The sequence below is a fragment of the Thalassophryne amazonica genome, chromosome 15 (assembly GCF_902500255.1).
Source record: "Thalassophryne amazonica chromosome 15, fThaAma1.1, whole genome shotgun sequence".
In the NCBI taxonomy this organism is placed as follows: Eukaryota; Metazoa; Chordata; class Actinopteri; order Batrachoidiformes; family Batrachoididae; genus Thalassophryne; species Thalassophryne amazonica.
The window spans coordinates 23,847,523-23,865,763 of NC_047117.1; the positions used below are offsets into that span (position 1 = coordinate 23,847,523).

The window sequence follows — 18,241 nt, forward strand, 5'->3', positions numbered from 1 at the left end:
CGGTGCCATGGAGCTTTGCGGTGTGTGTACACCAACATCCAAAACACACAGCCGGCCTCACCGCACTGAGTAAAGATGGCGTGGAAGTAATGCAACGCTTTGAGCTCAGCAGTAAATCTGGGTACATATCGGATGCCTCACACCTCCCTCGCTGGCACACTGAATAGACCTCATTCAGACTCACCAGCATGCTTGGCAGCTTCGGCTGAATCTTCTTAGCGAGCTGCCGATGGGCCAAGATGAGCTAAAGGGAGAAAGAAGCCTGTCCCAGTCCACGCCGAGAAGCGAGCCGGACTTTTATTTAAGTGGTCAACATGTGCTGTCGGAGACAGCTGTCCCTATCGTCTTACTTGTCCGTCTGGGTTGCAACCCTCTGCTGAACAGCTAATTTCGGTCATTACAGGGCGTGTTTGTTTGTGTTTGATTGGGGAGGGGGGTAGTTGGGGCATTCTGGCATTGCATCCTCCTTTGACCGCATGTAATTACACACACAGGCTAGACTTTTTGGACTTTGTCCAGCGAGGAGGTTTTCTGCTTGATGAGCATGACATCAAAGGCCATTTGTCCCCTGATTTCATGTGCTGTATAATTCCCAAAAGCAGCGTCGCTCCTGGATCGGCTGCCCAGGTTTTAGGAGTGGGATTTTCCAAGAACATATTAGTGTTTGGCATATCGGCCAGGTTTTCCATTCTCTCTCTCTCCTACTAAACCATACTGAGAACGCCTGCTCACAGAAAGCAAAGCAGTGATTTCCACAGAAAGGGTATCTTTGTAAATTAGTCAAGTAGCAAGACACTGACAGCTTTTTAAAGCAGAAACAAATACAAACTGTCAAGGATGTGTCCAAGTTATGCACTTAGAAATTCTGTCTTGTGCCCAAAGTAGAAGATACAGCAGCTGAGACACAATGACAATGTGCTTCTCAATTCCATCAGTCCCAGCTGTTTGGTGCTGGAACTGTGCTACATTTGCAGGTACTCAAATGCAAGCGTGAATATCAGTAGGGCTGTTTTGCAGTCTGTTTGCTTTTCACAAAGCATTTCACACGTCACAAAGCATTTTCCTCTGTTTTTTGGGCTTTATTCCACATTTTTCGAATTGCCAGGATCTACTCTAAGTTGTGGCAGATCATAGTCAACCTAAACAGCTAATAAGAGTCTTGTGCAAAGTAGATAAAGAGTCTATGGCCTTTTCTTGGTGAATTATGTGGTACATCAGGAATTTAGTTAGCAAGAAGTAGCCACATGTTTGGCCCAACTTGTAGAGGTGGTCTGTACCCTGGTCCAGCTAGACTCGGGCACAGTTGCATGTAATGCATATGTGTCAACCTGACTCCAGAAGGGGTAAAGACTGCAGGTTTCTTCGGAACCACCCGCCTACTGTTAATCAGTGAAATCACCTGGTGGAGTTGGTGGTTCCAAAGAAACCTGCAGTCTTTGCCCCTTCTGGAGTCAGGTTGACACCTATGGTAATGTGACCACTGACAATGCCAGAGCACAGAACTGTTCAACTGAGCAATTACTATGAATATTATTATTACTACTTGGATAATGTTTGCCATCGATTCTTTCAGCAACATCTGAGTTAAAAACAGGTGTGGCATACTTAATTATGGTTAAGTATAATTGAATCGTGGCCAGCAGAAATGGAATATAGCATTATATATAGGCAGTGATAACTTTGCAGGATTGTGACGTTTTGGTGCTTCTCCTGCTCCTCAGTAGTTGTGAGATCCCAATGCTAACCAGTGCCCTATGTTAATGACAATGTTTTGAGTATTAGGTCTTTCTGGAGAATCCTGGATTTTGTTTTGTTAAATAAGTGATTACTTAGCAAGACAGACGAAGTCTACTACTTGATTTGTGAGAGAAAAACCTCATCAAATGGACAAGGCTTGGGGGACTAAACCCTCACATATCACTCTGCTGCAGCAGACAGAGGGATACGTCCAGTAAACAGTGATGGACTGGTCATCTCCCTGGGTGAATACCAATTAGGACACATGGTAGTTAAGATCGGTGATGGATACAGTAACACACAGCACATGCTCCCAGACCTGACCTGCCCCAATTCAGTCAATTCTGTCCTTTGTGATTATTACTATAAAAGAGATTAATATTCAGTGTCATTTTAAATGTACAGTGTGTAGGATATAATGTCATCTAATGGTGACTTTGCAGATTGCATTATGTCATTCCTTGTCAGTTTGTCCCCTTCTCGTTATCACATTGGTGATGGGGAGTCATTCTGATTCTGAATCATTTTTGCAGGTAATTATACACTGATGAACAGATTGATATGAATGTTATTCTATTTCTATGAATAAATAACCTTAAATCCTACACACTGTAGCTTTAAAGTAAAAAGGAATCAAAGAAAACGTCCTGAATTTTATAGTATTTTTATGGACTTTTAAAAACCTTTTGCAAAGATTTGACTTTAATCAGTTGCATCTGGAAAAAACATTTGCGCTTGAACGTTTTGTACTTGTACTTGAGTACTTTTATTGTGTGGGTGGTGATTTACGGGTGAGAAAAGTGACAGCCATAAGCTTGTAGGTCCAATGGCAGCTGTGACGTCCTGTCGTTTATATTCTAAATTAAACCCTTATATCACTCAATGTGCATTCAAGATAATGCAGCTATCGTCTGACTAGGATTCACGCACGAGCATTCAGACTGGGAAAGTCTTCAGCACCCAGCAAACAGCGGCAGCTGTTGAGAACAGGCATCTGGAGAATGTGACAAACAGGAGAAACTCAAGTGGCAGGTGGCCTACCTTACAATTCATACTACACAAATCAAGACACATTTTGATTTTCTATACTTTTCAGGACACTCACTGATATAAAGCATTACCGTGTCTTTATTACTACCTTGGCTTTACATCACCTAATTCTACTTTCGAACAACTTGTTGGGCTACACCTAAAATTCATGTTCACTAAAGCCATACAAAACATGTGCATGAACAATTCCTCCTTTTAGAGATGTTAGTGGACATCAGAAATCTAAAGTTTAACATACAGTCAGGTCTGTGAGTAGTTGGATAATGAAAGTGATTGTACTTTACCTCTGTACGCTACCACAACAGAGATGACAAGAAACAATCATGAGGCATTCATAGAGTAGACTTTTAGTTTTAATTCAAGGAGTTAAACAAAATGTCACATTATTCATTGACGAGTTACAGTCCTTGGCTTTTTAGAGTCCATAAGTAATTGAACAAACTAAATATAAGAATTAATTGGAAAACAAATCGTTGCTTTTGCAGACAGATTTCTTTAGTCCAATCAGCGGATGGTCCACGAACCTTACAATTCAATTTATTTAGTTCATATAGCACCAAATCACAACAAAGCCACCTCAAGGTGCTTCACACAAGTAAGGTCTAACCTTACCAACCCCTAGAGCAAGCACACAGGTGACAGTGGTAAGGAAAAACTCCCTGTGATGATATTGAGGAAAAAACCTCAAGCAGACCAGAGTCAAAGGAGTGAACCACTGCTTAGACCATTCTAACAGTTACAAGATTTCTGTTTTACAAAACAGAACATTAACACATAGAAATAATAAAATATGTAAAATTTATTATATATATATAAACCCTAACCTTACCAACCCCTAGAGCAAGCACGCAGGTGACAGTGGTAAGGAAAACCCCCTCTGATATTGAGGAAGAAACCTTAAGCAGACCAGACTCAAAGGGGTGACCCTCTGCTTGGGCCATTCTACCAAAAAGGTCTACAATACAGAACACAACAATTCAATGAATACGTCTTGGTCTTCATTTGCAATTATCAAAAACAGATGACCATGTGGATAAGACAAACATCGCTGAAGAAGTTATAGGCTTTTGCGATGTGACTGGGAAGACTGTACGATACAGCTTTTGTCTGTTGCACCACCAGTTATGCAGCTTCACTGTCGAATGGCACAGAGGACAGTTTACCAGAAGACACACGGGAGACTTGAGCCTATATTCTTTATATCTAGTGGTGATGCAAAGTACAAAAGTTGCACGGTGACAAAATTACAAAATTGTGCCACTGTCCAAATCCTTATGGACCTGACTAATAAACTACTGTCAGGAGCAGAGGAAGACTTTTCTGTCACTAATGTGTGTGCTGTCTTTTAGCAACACCCTGGCAAAATAAATCTTACTGTTCAGACTGAAGAAAATTAAAATTCTGAATTATGTAATAGTACACATGTTAATTTTATTCCAATACACAAGCTAACAATTTAATAGAACAGGAAACATTGTAGATGATCTGAAACACTTATATCAAGGTTGCTAACTATTCCTTAAGACGAGTCACAAAATGTGCGCATACCCTGTTTTTGTGAAATTGAAAGCAGTCCATATCCTCAGATATACTTCCAAATCCTCAACATTATGTCCGTGAAATCAGAACTCCAGCAGCACTGACAGCTTCTGCAGAGCCGGCTGAGCAAGCATACTGTATCCCACCACATCCTGTCTTTCCCCACACACATGCGCGCGCACACACACACACACACGTTCCCTTTACAGGATGGAGAGGAACGAGTGGAAATGCAGTGACAATTATGCAAATTTAAGTATTTTGAATTGGCAGGAAAATAAATGTGTTTTTCTGCTTTAGGAAGCTTTAGTCTCACTTAAGAAGAGAGAGAATAAAAGACAAGAGATTCTCCCAATGTATCTGCTCCATACAGTGGCATGGGGCAGCTGTTGCTTGCCCAAAAACCATGTGCGGCTGTTGCCGTAGCAACAACCCTATCATGGTGGTGCTAAGAAAAGCAACAATTAAACAGGTGAACAACCATGAAAACTTTCCCTGCATCCAAACACTCAATATAAAATGACGTCAGTTAGTCCACAGTACCCAACCGTTCCTGTATTACTTAATAAAAGTAGCAAGGGAATAGTGGGGATGTAATGCAAATGTACTACACCACTGCCATCTTACCTGTCCCTTGGCCAGGATGTTTACAGATGTAACACATCCTGAAAATTTCTATTTTGCAAGGACGGATGACCCTTTGAAAGCCACTAAAGTTTTCTCATTTGTCCTGTACGTTTTCCCAATAAGTTCTTCAGTTACCAGTAGTGTACCTTAAATGAGAGAGAGGCGACATGAATTTCTCCAGTCACAGCCACAGAAGCCTATAACTTCTTCTGGGTTGTCTGGGTGTCTTGGTGTCTTTCCTCACTCTTCTCCTTCTTGCACAGTCACTCAGTTTTTGAGAACTGTCTACTCCACAAAGATTTACCATAGAGTGCCATATTGTTTGTATTTTTTATAACTGATGTAAATAAAGTCCACAACATATTTAGTGACTTGGAAATGTTCATGTATCCATCCACTGACTCATGTGAAGAAAAGTGTCAATTAAACTGATTATTTACAGGTATTATACCAAAGGGGCCCATTTCTTATGCAACCCGTCATCTTGGCTTTTATATTTTCAATAAATTTATATCAGGTTGTACAGACTTACTTTCAGTTTGAGTTTAAGGAAGATAATTTAAAAACATTTTATATTACTGTTTGTATTTGAAATGCCATAAACAAATTAAAATATGTGAAATACCAAGGGGCTGAATACTTTTGCAAGCCACTGTATTTGAGTTTCACTATGTGTCCGAGTGCTCATGATGGCTGCTTTGTGCATTCTGCATACCTTTCATGCATCGGTTGTGCAAGTCCTCAGAAGTGTATAATGCACGCTGCAATATACACATGGACAGTATGGGCAGTGTTGGCATGATCAGCAGCAACAAACGATGGAGAGATTCAAAGGTTAACCAAATGCAAGATTTCCCACATTTATATGGTTCAGCATTGGAACTGCTCAGCAGCAGCTATGTTTGTCAGGATACAAATCTGTAAATTCGACGTAATCCGAGTACCTTGGTGTGCCTGCTGATACGCCCTCTGGTGGAATCTTCCTGTAACAAGCATAATCCAGGGCCAAGTCTGTGTACAGTTACGTTCACGAACACATGGTTTAAAAGCAAACATATTTCCACCCTTACTCTAACTGAATGGTTACCCTTACCAAAAAATAGTACTGATAAGTATATAAAAAGTAAACTAGAAGTATACTTGAAACATACTTGCATATACTACTTTTTGGTAAGGGTAGGCAGGGACAAAAATATCATGTGACTGGCAGCAAAGCCCCAACTCCAACCCAGTCTCACGAGTTTAGTTTGTGCTCCCGTCACAAAATGATTCAAATTTTCGTGACATGGCTTTTTTTTTTATCTTACTGTCACTAACCCTACCCTGACCCCTAACCATCACCCAACCCTACTCCTTCCCCTTCACCTAATCATAACCCCCCAGAACCCCCCCTTTAACTTTTAATTTCGTGCAGCCCTCACAGAATGTATTAGAATAAAATTGTGCTCCCATTATGAAAATTTAGCACTTTTCGTGACAATATCACAAAGCAATAGATTAATGTACATTTCGTGATGCTGAATCATGACATGCCATGAGAAATGGTGCTAACTCCTATAGATCCAGAACAACAAAGGAGGATAAGGTTCATTGTCTGTTCTGGTTTGTTGATTTGGATGAAAAGGTAGGCAGACAGAGATAGAGAGAACACTAAGCAAGACCCAGTGACTCAGAGACGCAAGAAAACAACAAACATCAAAGGTCAGGGAGATGGACCTCTGGTGGTGTGTGTGTATGCGTGTGTGTGTGAAAGAGAGCGTCTTTACCTCCACTATCTCTGTGCAGGCATGAGAGATGAGGTGCTGCTTGTTGGGGTCGATGACTGCCACCTGGACCAAAGCATTCGGTTTCCCATCTCTGCCAGAGGCCACCAGATTATTACACGCTGCAAAAAAGGAAAATGGAAGAAAGGGAGGATGACAGCTGAGATAAGAAGGAAAGATAATCTCTAAGCCACATTAAAAAAAAGGACAAAGTCACAATAGGTAACAACATTTTTCAACAGAATTATTAAGTACAGTTGCCAGGGTCTCAGTTTTCATTTCTGTGCCATTTTACAAATGTAAATCTATCAGTAGATTTCAAATGGAGAAACTGTCATTGCATGTTTACTTCAAGAACTTTAGATTGGCACAGATTTGAAGAAATATGGCCCCTGGGTTTCTAATACCAAAACTTGACAGCAAAATTGGACTCTAAGAAATAAAATGTTGAATTTAATTGATAAAGTTATGGTAACTTTTTCCACATAACATTGTCAATTAAGTGCAAAACAATATTGTAGTTGAAATTAATTAAATCAAATGAAACATTATTATTTATATCTCTAAAATTAACAATTGCAAGTATATTGAAAATAATAGTATTAATTACATTTAAAACCCCCTGTGTTTCATTTCTTAGAGTGTAAAAAAAAATTGAGTCAAAACTTTCTGCCATTATTAATTAGGGCTGCAGCTACCAATTTTATAATCAATAAACTGAGAAAATAATCAACCGATTGATTCGTTGTTAAGCCCATAAAATGTCAGAAAAGGGTTTGGGGGTTTGTGGTGGAAAATGTTTTACAGAGCCCAAAATGATGCCTTCAAATGTTTTATTTTGTCCACAACCCAAATATATTCCATTTCCTGCCAGAGAGGAGCAAAGAAATATGTAAAAATCAGACAAAAGAAATCACAAGCTAAAATCAAAGACGTATTTCCTCTCTGTTTTTTAAATTACCCAATATGATTAAACATCTATGAAATCAGTGGTTGATTAATCAATTAATAATCGTTTAGTCCAATAAAGTGACAAAAAATGCCAATGTCAAGATGATGACTTCAAACGTCTTATTTCATCCACAACCCAAAGATATTCAGTTTGCTAACAGAGCAATCAGATTATTTGATTCAAAATTAAATGATCAATTATTCATTGCAGCTCTACTGTTAATGGTCTTTTTTTTGCATACTTGTCTTTTAAGACTGACCTCACACTGCCCCCAAAACTACTGGTGGTATTGTCTGTTTTATCCACATCCATGAGCTTTCAGGAAACTTGACATAAATACGGACTAAATATATACAGAGTGGGGACAGAAGGCTCCATCCACATCAGCATTTAATGTTAAGCATAAAGGAGCACGTAGGTATAACCCTGGTTTCCAAATACAGGACGAGCACAGTTGTTTCACTAACTAGCAGCTGATCTGACACATAAGGTTGTCATGAGATGACGCCATGACAAAATGTTACGGGCATGTGAGATATGTAATATAACACTGGAAGGGTGTGTATAAGAAAGACAAGTGTGTGCAGCACAGGGTAGAGGAGACCGTGTAGTACTGAGACAAACTTTTGTTATGTTCAGACTTCAAACAGAGATTTCATGTGATCTTCCCACATCATTTTCTGTTACAGTAGGACTGACGACCCTTCAAGCGGTGTGAGTTGGTGTTTCAAACGCACTGGCATCAACAGCTAGATAAAGCTTCATAAACTTGACCCGATATCTTGCAGAGTCAACCTGGTAGGAGTTGCACAGATGAGTCGATCAGTCAGCCTTACTTATCTAAACTGATGCTTTAAGCTGGACAGCGACATGACATGCCATCTTCTGCATTCTGCACTGCTTTGGTTCCAAACAATGACACATGACATTTTCTTGTGACAGGTCGGGTATAGAATACAGTATATAGGTAAAGAGATAATCATTTAAAAGTGTTATCGTGATGCTGCCCAAACCACTTTCGACTACCCACCACTCTCCTTATGTGCACAGTGTCCACATGGTATTCAACACTTTGTGACTGGAAGGACCACGATGGCAGAGAAAATGCTTAAAGATGACCAGACAGAACACCACACGCCAAGATCAGGATGTGTCCACCAGCATCACATGCTTCAGGCGAATATCATGTTGAGCAATTGACACCTTTATGGTGTCAAATCTAATGCGTAATCACGTTCTCACTGGGGAGGCCAAGATTTCGTTGTCAGTGTAAACAAGCGGTTAGACAGCCAAAAAGCAACTTGTTTGAAACATTGCGTCGTTATGGAGGCGAGTTCAACCAAAATATGTATTTAGGTGTTTAACTAAGATAATCGTGAGTCTTTAATGTGAGTTTTATAAAAAACACTATTGCTGTTAGGGTTGCGTGTCATAAACCGGTTCTTTTCAGGTATCCTTAAGAAATGTTTGATCCATCGACATCGATAGCCTTTTTGCTTAACGATTCCCTTATCGGTCCTTCAGAGTGGCTTTTGTTTTTGGGGGTGTTTGTCAGGAAAATGATCATTTCTCTACACTGATTACAGATCCTGCAGGGGGTCTGTATAATCAACCGTTTCTGTAACACGGCTTTACTTTGAACCTTGAACCAATGAAGCAGTGCTTTGATCTTATGCTTCATTGGTTCTTTTATTTCGATTTATCTTAATTTGTCCCCACTAAAACCCTAAAGAGCATGTCTGTGAGTAATATTTACCTTTTTTATGTTAACTTGACCTGTTATGGTCTTCTGAAACAGTTGATAGATATATTTTATAACTTAAAAACCGGACCAATGGTAACGCGTTAGCATGTCTATGGCATTTTCAATGTTGAAGTTAGCATTAAGCTGAGCCATTATCAAGCCTCCCTCCCCAGAGTGCAAAGGATTCTGGGATACTCTAAAACCGTGAATATATTGCTTGGTCAAACAAGCCAAAAATAAGTAAAAAATTCAAATTTATGCAGTGATATACTTTCACAAAAATTGTATCAGTTTGGCTGAAGCAAATGGAAATCCGGGAGACTTACATCTCTGAGGATTTACATCTTCATAGTCTACAACCTACTTTTGGACATCAAGTCAAGTCAGAGCATGCACTGGTGCTACTCTTTGCCACATCCACAACACTACGGAACCTCCCTGGGTCCTGGATGCCAGGCAGAAAACTGGTTCATTTCATGAATTCCTTGTCCAAAACTGGTCCACATAGTGGGATTCTGCACAATGGTGCCCATTCATTATCTTTTATAAATCTTCAAAATTTGAGTGGCTTGGTGTCAGCCTCCAAAAAGTGATTCAGCTGCAAATTGTGAAATATCTGCAAACCATGAATTGTAAATGTGAATACTGAAAAAATATCTCAAGAAATGTGAACACACATCTCGCAAACATGAATTTCTTCATGACTACTTCATGAAATTTTGTTTCATGAAGTAGTCTTGTGGTGGTGGCCAAGTGGCTTTGTTTCAGTGTGGAAGGTTCTCGGTTCAAATCCCCACCCCGTCACATTTCTGCATGTAATAAGAAATGGATTTGGCTCAGGAAGGGCACCCGGCCTAAAACCTGTGCCAGTTCAACATGCAGACCCACCCTGGATTTGCTGTGGTGACCCCGAGCACAAACAAGGGAGCAGCTGAAGGGATCATTAATAGAGGAAACCACAAGAACAAGACAGAAAATGCATACATTTTTCAAAATGCATTGAGCTAATCAACAACTCACACTTCGTTGTTGATTGTACTATTTATTCTGCTCTGCTAAAGCCACAGCTGAGTAAGAGAAGCATACATTTATACATAATGCACATTAGGCATATTACGCCTATTATTATATGGGATTTTGGCAACGTTTGATTGGCCCATTCGCCACTTTCCGAGCTGTACCACATGCCGAGTTGACCGCTGGTGGAGCTGGGTAGACCGTGCATGAGAAACGAGTACACCTCACGTGCAGCGTAGCGCTAGCTAATCGAGCGATGGCTTCTATCGATAACGACCAATCAGATAACGCGATACAATGCCTACTTTGGCTGTCAGTTTATTGACTAGATGGCAGAAGATAGGTTTGCGTCTGTTAGCGACGCTGACGTAAAACAAATTTTACACAAAAAAGATGCGAAGATCACCCGCAGAAATACACAGTCAGCAGCCAACCTGTTTTGCAATACGTCACTGAAAAGAGACATGCGCCCAACTTTGAAATTTATGACAGACGGATGCTTGATGGAGAACTCGGTCGATTTTATGCAGAAGCTAGACAGGCGAATGGCGAACTTTATAACAAGCCTGATGACGCTTCATCACGGACTTAACAGGCATCTCCAGTCGATCGATGGGATGACAGTTGGTGCAGTATGACAGTAATAATAAAGAGTTGAAACTTGAGATTGAATTTTCAGTTTTAGTATGTTTAACATACTCCCAGGTTTCTTGTTTACTATATAATAAAAAGGTTATAGACTTTTGATTTCGGTGTACCCGTGATTATGCCCACCTGGTCAGGATGGTGTTCATCGAGGCCTTGGTACGACTGGTGTACCCAATCATGGATACACCTCATCAAAATTCTATAATTGTATATTCTTGATGTGTGGAATGCTTAGAATCACAACTGATGATAAAGCAGGAGAAATACTGACATATTATAATTTAATATATTGTATCAGAAATTTATTAAATGCCCAGTGGTAAAGATCTAGTGAATATCTATTTAAATCAGAGATCACTCTGAAAAAAAAATCAGTAAACAGTTTGTCTCCAAAATGACAAAATAATGTTTACAAAGTAATATCACAGAATAAATTATATCATGCGGCATCCTTTCAGTAGACAATTCAATTTTTCAATTCAATCATTTTATTCAGATTCACACAAAGTAACAGTACAAAATTGAATATGATTAGAAATGGATGGTGATACTGAAAGGAATCGACTGAAGCAGAGCTTATAAATAACTACACCTAAAAAAAAAAATAAAAAATCACATGCTATATACACTACACAATACTTCAGTAAATAGTAATGATGATAATAAAAAATAATTATATAGGTGTACAGTTGTTAATGTGTGCGATTTTTTTTTTTCTTTTTCTAAAACATATTAGCTGTACCTGTAACAATCCACAGGCCACAATCGTATCAATGGGCTTAGGCATTATATTTATTAAATTATGCTAAGCATGTCACACACTAAGTTGTGTTATTTATGAGTGAAATGTTTTCTATAACGCGTATATTTGCTGTCACGTAATAATTGACATTTGCTGATAATGTTCAGCCAGTCAGACTAGATTTGTTTTATTTTATTTTATTTGCAGAGGTAGGGTTTGCAATCCAGATTTCCTGAAGCAACCGACCCGTAAATTACTTAAACCAAAAGAAAATATATATCATGAATGATATTCAAGTTTTGCAACTTACATTTTGCAAGCCCCGCATTCACGCGTTATTTTATTCATGGCTTGCAGCAAAATTATGAACAGTTCGTGGATGTTCCTCGGTTTACGTCAATTTTTGTTAACGGTTTGTGGGTAAATTCGTGATTTGCAGCAGATTCACATTTTTTTTGGGGGGGGGGCGGGGGGGTCAACACCTTTTCAAAAGAATATGTAAAAAATATTTTATCCAAATTTTTAAAGTTTCACACAACCTATTAGAAAGTACCCCACATCTTACCTCTTTCAGCATGGAAGACGTGAGTGTCATAATCACGTGATCAGTGACTAATAACATCAAGATTAAGACATAATCACACACAAGTGCAGTCGAGTGATTGATTGACTAAACTGTAAAACCCAAAGTATCCACATTGTTCAGTGAGGATTGTGTAGCTCAAACCTGTGAGCCCTGGGGGGGCGGGGGAGTGTATAGTATGGTTACAACCCCCGCCACCACACACACACACACACACACAGAACAGCAGCACTGCAGGTGGAAAGACCACTGAACTGTGTGCAAAGCATGCTTTGAAGAGGGCTTGACAAAACCATTTCTGTCTCGGAGAAATGATCTGTTGCCATCAAGTTAAAGAACTAGGAAGGACACTGTCTTGACTATATTAATGAACTAAACACTCTAGTTTGGCTAACAAGGCAGGTAACATGGCTAATTAACAAGCAACATCAGCAGCAAAATGCCACAGAGTCAGCAAGCTGTTCAACAAAACAGATCACACTTCTGACTCATGGCACAATCCTCAAACCTGCTCGTGGAAAATTATTAATGTCTAATGTTTTGTTTTTTTCTTCCTGAAACACCTGACAATGTTGGGAACAGAGGGAGTGGGGGAAGAAAAAGGAGGGGGAGTGGTAATAGCGGAAAGTGAACGTGTGCAGTCGTGTGTGCCATAGAATTTTTTGCCGAAGGTGAGTGAAAACAAGAAAATTTGGTTTCACCCACCGTATATTTTTTGGGTCAGATTCAAAACTTCTCAATCACCCCTTGTAGGCCCTGAGGTCCATTTGTGCTGGTGCTTGTCCCTGTCTGGGTCCTTGGACAGGACCCCTGCAAGTGGGTTCCAGCCTTGGCTGGAGAAATAACTAGCAATGGACTGACATCCCATTCAAGGAAAGTTGTTGTGACTCTCATCCACTTCATGCTACAGTATCTGGGGATAAGCACCAGCAGAAATGGGGCTCAGGGCCCATATTGGACTTATTTTTAGTTTCTTATTCTTCACTGCCATCTTAAATTTCAGAGGCACAGCAGCACCACTGGATGAAAAACTGTCTCATGTCCCCTCCTACAATGTAATCCACTGCCTGCATGGATACCTGTAGGCACCCAAGGGCCACAGCAAGGGACCCCCAAGTATATACTGGAGGATTTCCATGCCCTAGCCACCTGGCCATGGGTAGGAGTCAGTGAAGTTCTGCAGTAGTCTTCAGTGTGTTGTCACAAGATTACGATTGATGTCCTTACACCCCTATTCCACAGAGCGCCATTCCTTCCCGTTTCATCCTTTATAATCAAATCGGGGTGCATTTTGAAGCATCACAGTAACTCCTTCATCCATCTTTTGAGTGAAATTTTCGAGCTGTTCTAAAATTTCATCCCGATTCGACAAATCTGCAATCGGCCACTTCTGGGTGTTTGTAGTGTTAACAGCTTCAGTCATGTTCAAACATCTTTAAACGGGTGGTCCCAGTGAGCACAGCTTGAAACTTGTTTGATTGTGCTCCATCGGGGTAAAAATTTGAAGCAAAAGCTGTATTTGTTGCGGTTCTGGCTGAGAACGCAGCCGGTTCAGCTTTACTTTCCTTTTCATTGGGTTGCCAGGTCTGCACTTTATAAGCCAGCCTGAAAGGAGGCATGCTGGAGTGTGCCATTTCATCCCGTTTTAGCACTTTTTCTGGATCGTGGGGGATCGTAATAGAATGGGCTTCTGTGGGAAAGGGGTGTTCGCTACACCAACAGTACTGGAGTACCATGTTCAGCTGTACCACTCCAGACAATGAAACTAGGATCCAGCAACTTATAGTTCCTAAAAAGTAAGTCCCTTCGGCTGCTCCCTTGTTTGCACTTGGGGTCACCACAGCAAATCCGAGGTGGAGCTGCATGTTGAACTGGCTCAAGTTTTACGCCGGATGCCCTTCCTGATGCAACTCCACATTCCATGGAGAAATGTGGCAGGGCTGGGATCCTAACATTTTGTAAAATCAAGGGACATTGAAATATTTTCACCATGATTGCCAGATCTGGTGGGTCCTTGCAGCCATTCCTCCTGTTGCACGCATTCTCACTAAAATCAACCCTGACCATAGGAGTGTCACCTCTGGGGCACTTGTCAATAACTGAGCAAAGGTGCAAGTAAAAACGAATAAATACCTTTCACCTTCTTTTCATTTAAACACTTTAAAACCTTCATGATTGCTTTCAAACCTGGTTCACCCGAAATGCCTCTGAAACCACCTTGCTGTCTGGTAATGTGCACCACATGCCACATAATTTATGTATTCAGGAATATTTGGATGCACATGAGGAGAATAATGACAGTTTTGCCCTTACTGGACTCCTTCCAAGAAGTCAGTTTTAAACTATGAAGCAAAAAACTATATGAATATATCTACACTTCTGTTTTATGTAGTGCCTGGTCAGTCTCACACATTACTTTGGAAAAACACTGGGTAATTACGCTCCGCAGGTGAAAATCTATTCATTTGTGTTTAAAAGAAATCAAAGGATTGCCTGTTGATTTTGAAATTAAATATGTTTTTGTGGAAAGCATTTAGAGAGTGTGAGCGAGAATAAAATCAGTAACTAAAACAAAGGGTTCAGCAGCAGGGCAGCAGTCTGCATGGAGTGCTTTATGTGATTATTTCTGAGGTGATTGGTGAGGAGAAAGAGCTCAAATGCTTTGAATACAGACAAGTATCCAAGTTGCAACCGCAGAAGTAAAAAATGGCACTTTTCCAGATGGACACGCATGCGGTATAAAGGACAACACAAGAAGACTGATGGTCAAACTCAAGCCGACATTATACAACTTTTTTTTTTTTGCTGCAGTCTTGGAATGCTGATTATACTGTCAAGGTGAACGTCTTTGGCCAGCAATAACAAAGTTGGAATTTGTGTAGACACTTGGCTCCAAGAAAATAAAGGACCAAAAAAAAAAAAAAAGCATTTAAAAATATAGCCATTCCTTTTCAGCAGATCTCATTATGAAACTTAAATAAAGCTAAATGAAATAGGAAGCTGAAGGCTGAATGACAAAAGATTTAAGAGAACGAACAATATGTGCAGTCATACGAAAAATTATGTTGTGGCTAATTTGAGTCGTAAAGATATCCATCCTAAGGCCATTAAATTCAGTTTATATAAAGATTTACACTTCTGTCGATTTAGTTAGGTGATTTGAGCCTACCTAAAAGCAACAATGTGAATTTAGGGGTGTTCATTTATACAATAACCATCTGTCCATTAGTGTTGAATTATGTGCAACAACAAATTGATTTAGAATGAGTAGAATGAGTCCTTCATATATACATGACCTCATGGAGGTCACAATTTTGCACCACCATGTTGATACAGTAGCCCAAAAGAGACACATTTACTCCACCTTTAGCATTTTGTAGCACAGCCGGAAAATTGTTGGGAATAAAAGAAGAGAAACCAGTGGTTGTTCACCTATACTCTGTTTACTGCTTGTTAGCACAATCTAACAAGTTTGAGAACCCTCATTTTGTGAAATGGGAGATCATTCATGTTAGTCAACACAAGAAAAGGTACAGGAGCATGAACTACCATCACCAAAGAAGCAAAAACGTACAGAGGAAACAAAATAGTGACTGGTGAAAATGATGCTAAATCCAACACACTGTAGCATTAATAAAGTTTGCCAAAGAGTAATTTGCATAACATTCTGTAATTATCAAGATCACATAAGCCAAGTGAGCAACCTGACTGCGCATGCTTGAGCTCTGACTCTTGTTTTGAGTTTGGCAACCAACCAACCACCAAAGCCAGGTAGTGCGATTATGCGTGTTATGGGAAACATGAACTGTATTTAAGCCATAAATTTAGGTGAAGTGCACGATGCACCCGGAAAGTATTCAGAGCATGAGCAGAGGAGTGTTTCACAGCGCAGGGTGGACGTGAAGACGGGACCACAGCCTGTGGTTAAAATCCTCTCACCTGGCTGCTGTGTGCTGTAATCAATCATGCAAAAATAAACCCCATGCGATAATCCAACCATCACGGTGAACAGAGTTACGTGGTGGTGCTGAAATGAGCCAAAACACAAAAAAGAAATTAAAGTTCCCTGAAAAGGCTACGTCTGACGCATGGGACAGCATGGCCCACCGCCAGCAGTGTCCAGTAGCTGGCAGTGGTGCGCACGTGCACCCCTTGCACACATGCACACCCCCGCGCAAGCATAGCTGCTCATTCAGCTGTTATGAACACACACACCCCCATTAATCATGTCATCAGTCCAGCACCTACTCTACGCACACATGCACACGAGGTCAGTAGCGCTGGGAAGTGGGGGACGAGCGCAGATGTTATTGCATGACTGAGTGACCGCACCACGCCAGTGTCACCGACAGAATGGCCCCCCCTAAAAATTGGTCTGCCCCACCTAAACTAGACTTCAAGTCTATTTTGGCCCTTCCTAACTGGCAGCAGAGCAGCCATCATCATTTTCTGCTGCAAACCGCCCACTCTGATTGAAAATGCATGGCAAGAAACCGCTTTGTCTCTGTCACTTGCTATTGTTTGTAGCTAATGTGACTGTACCATTATTATCATTGATGTTATTTTTTAAATTGTCGACTAAAAGGATTACAGATCAAGGCTTTGAACTGATTCAAATAAAAGAATTAAATTATTACATTACAATAATAATAGGTATAGGTATACATAGCGAGGCTGGAAGTCGGAGTTTTGGGCAGAAAGTCTCAGCTATCTTACATCTTCTTTCGGCTGCTCCCATTAAGGGTCATCACAGCAGATAAGCTGTCTCCATTTCATCCTGTTCTCTGCATCTTCTGTCTCACCGATTGCTTGCATCATGATCATCACTACATCCACCCGTGGCTCTGTCTTCAGTATCTTTCTCCTGATATACCCTACATCCCGTTTTTATAGTCTCTACTTCTAAACAGCAAACCTATGTGTTAAATTTCCAGTGTTACGGCATTGTAGTGTAGATTTTTCGGCTTGGCAATTCAACCACATCTGCAGCACAGTGATATCACACTTTGATAGTGTTAAATCACAGTTTTCAGTTTACCCATATTGGTCATTTTTGTATTCATTTCAATGGTCAACATTTTATACCAGGTTTAGAACATTTTATATGACAGTAGGCAGAAAGCTTCAACACCAGTTTGCTGTATAGCAAAACATCCCACAACCGAGTCAGTACTGTGACAGAACTAATGATGTATGAGTCATATCTATCACGCAATTACCATTAACAAAACCCCTTTCATTTCCTGGCTGTTGTCTACATCACATAGTGGCGTTTGTCCAAACCGTTAAACTCAATGTTCTAAAATGAAATCAATATCCTACTATTGAAATAGTCAAAAATCAAGTTAGATTTTTAAACTGATTTGTTTAGTAAACTTTTTTCTTGTAGCTATAGCCCTTCACCAACAGGGGGTGATACAGTCCCCTCAGCACCCCTACTTTCGGCATGCCTAGTTAATATGCACGTTGTTGTGGTACACCGTTTTACAGAATGATATTCACAGGTATTTCAAATGGTAACTACTTAAAATCCAGCAGTCACACTTTGTTTTTTACATAAAAAATGCATAATAAATGTCCTGATACCTTGGAGCAAAGCTCTTACACACTGCACCATTCATTATTTTGTTGCATCAGGTCATCTCATTGTACATTTCACTCCATTTATTACATTCAAACCATATGACATCAGCCCAGAAATCGACCAGACTGCATTAGACAAAATCACATTAACTAATTCTGCAAGGAATGTCTACTCATGAGACTTACTTTAAAGTATTTAAAGTAAAACAAAATTAGCGTTGTGATGTTAAATTGAAAAGTGTTCAGTAGAAAGATT

The 18,241-nt window shown here is 40.1% G+C and overlaps 1 protein-coding gene across 1 annotated transcript in view; it reads right to left on the reverse strand.

Moving 5' to 3' along the window:
• inpp4b (inositol polyphosphate-4-phosphatase type II B) overlaps positions 1-18,241 on the reverse strand; it is a 468,720-nt gene that overhangs the window by 398,011 nt on the left and 52,468 nt on the right. Inside the window, exon 3 of the mRNA XM_034187536.1 lies at positions 6,720-6,838. Coding sequence (XP_034043427.1) covers positions 6,720-6,838 — 119 coding nt within the window. The remainder of the gene's footprint in view (positions 1-6,719; positions 6,839-18,241) is intronic.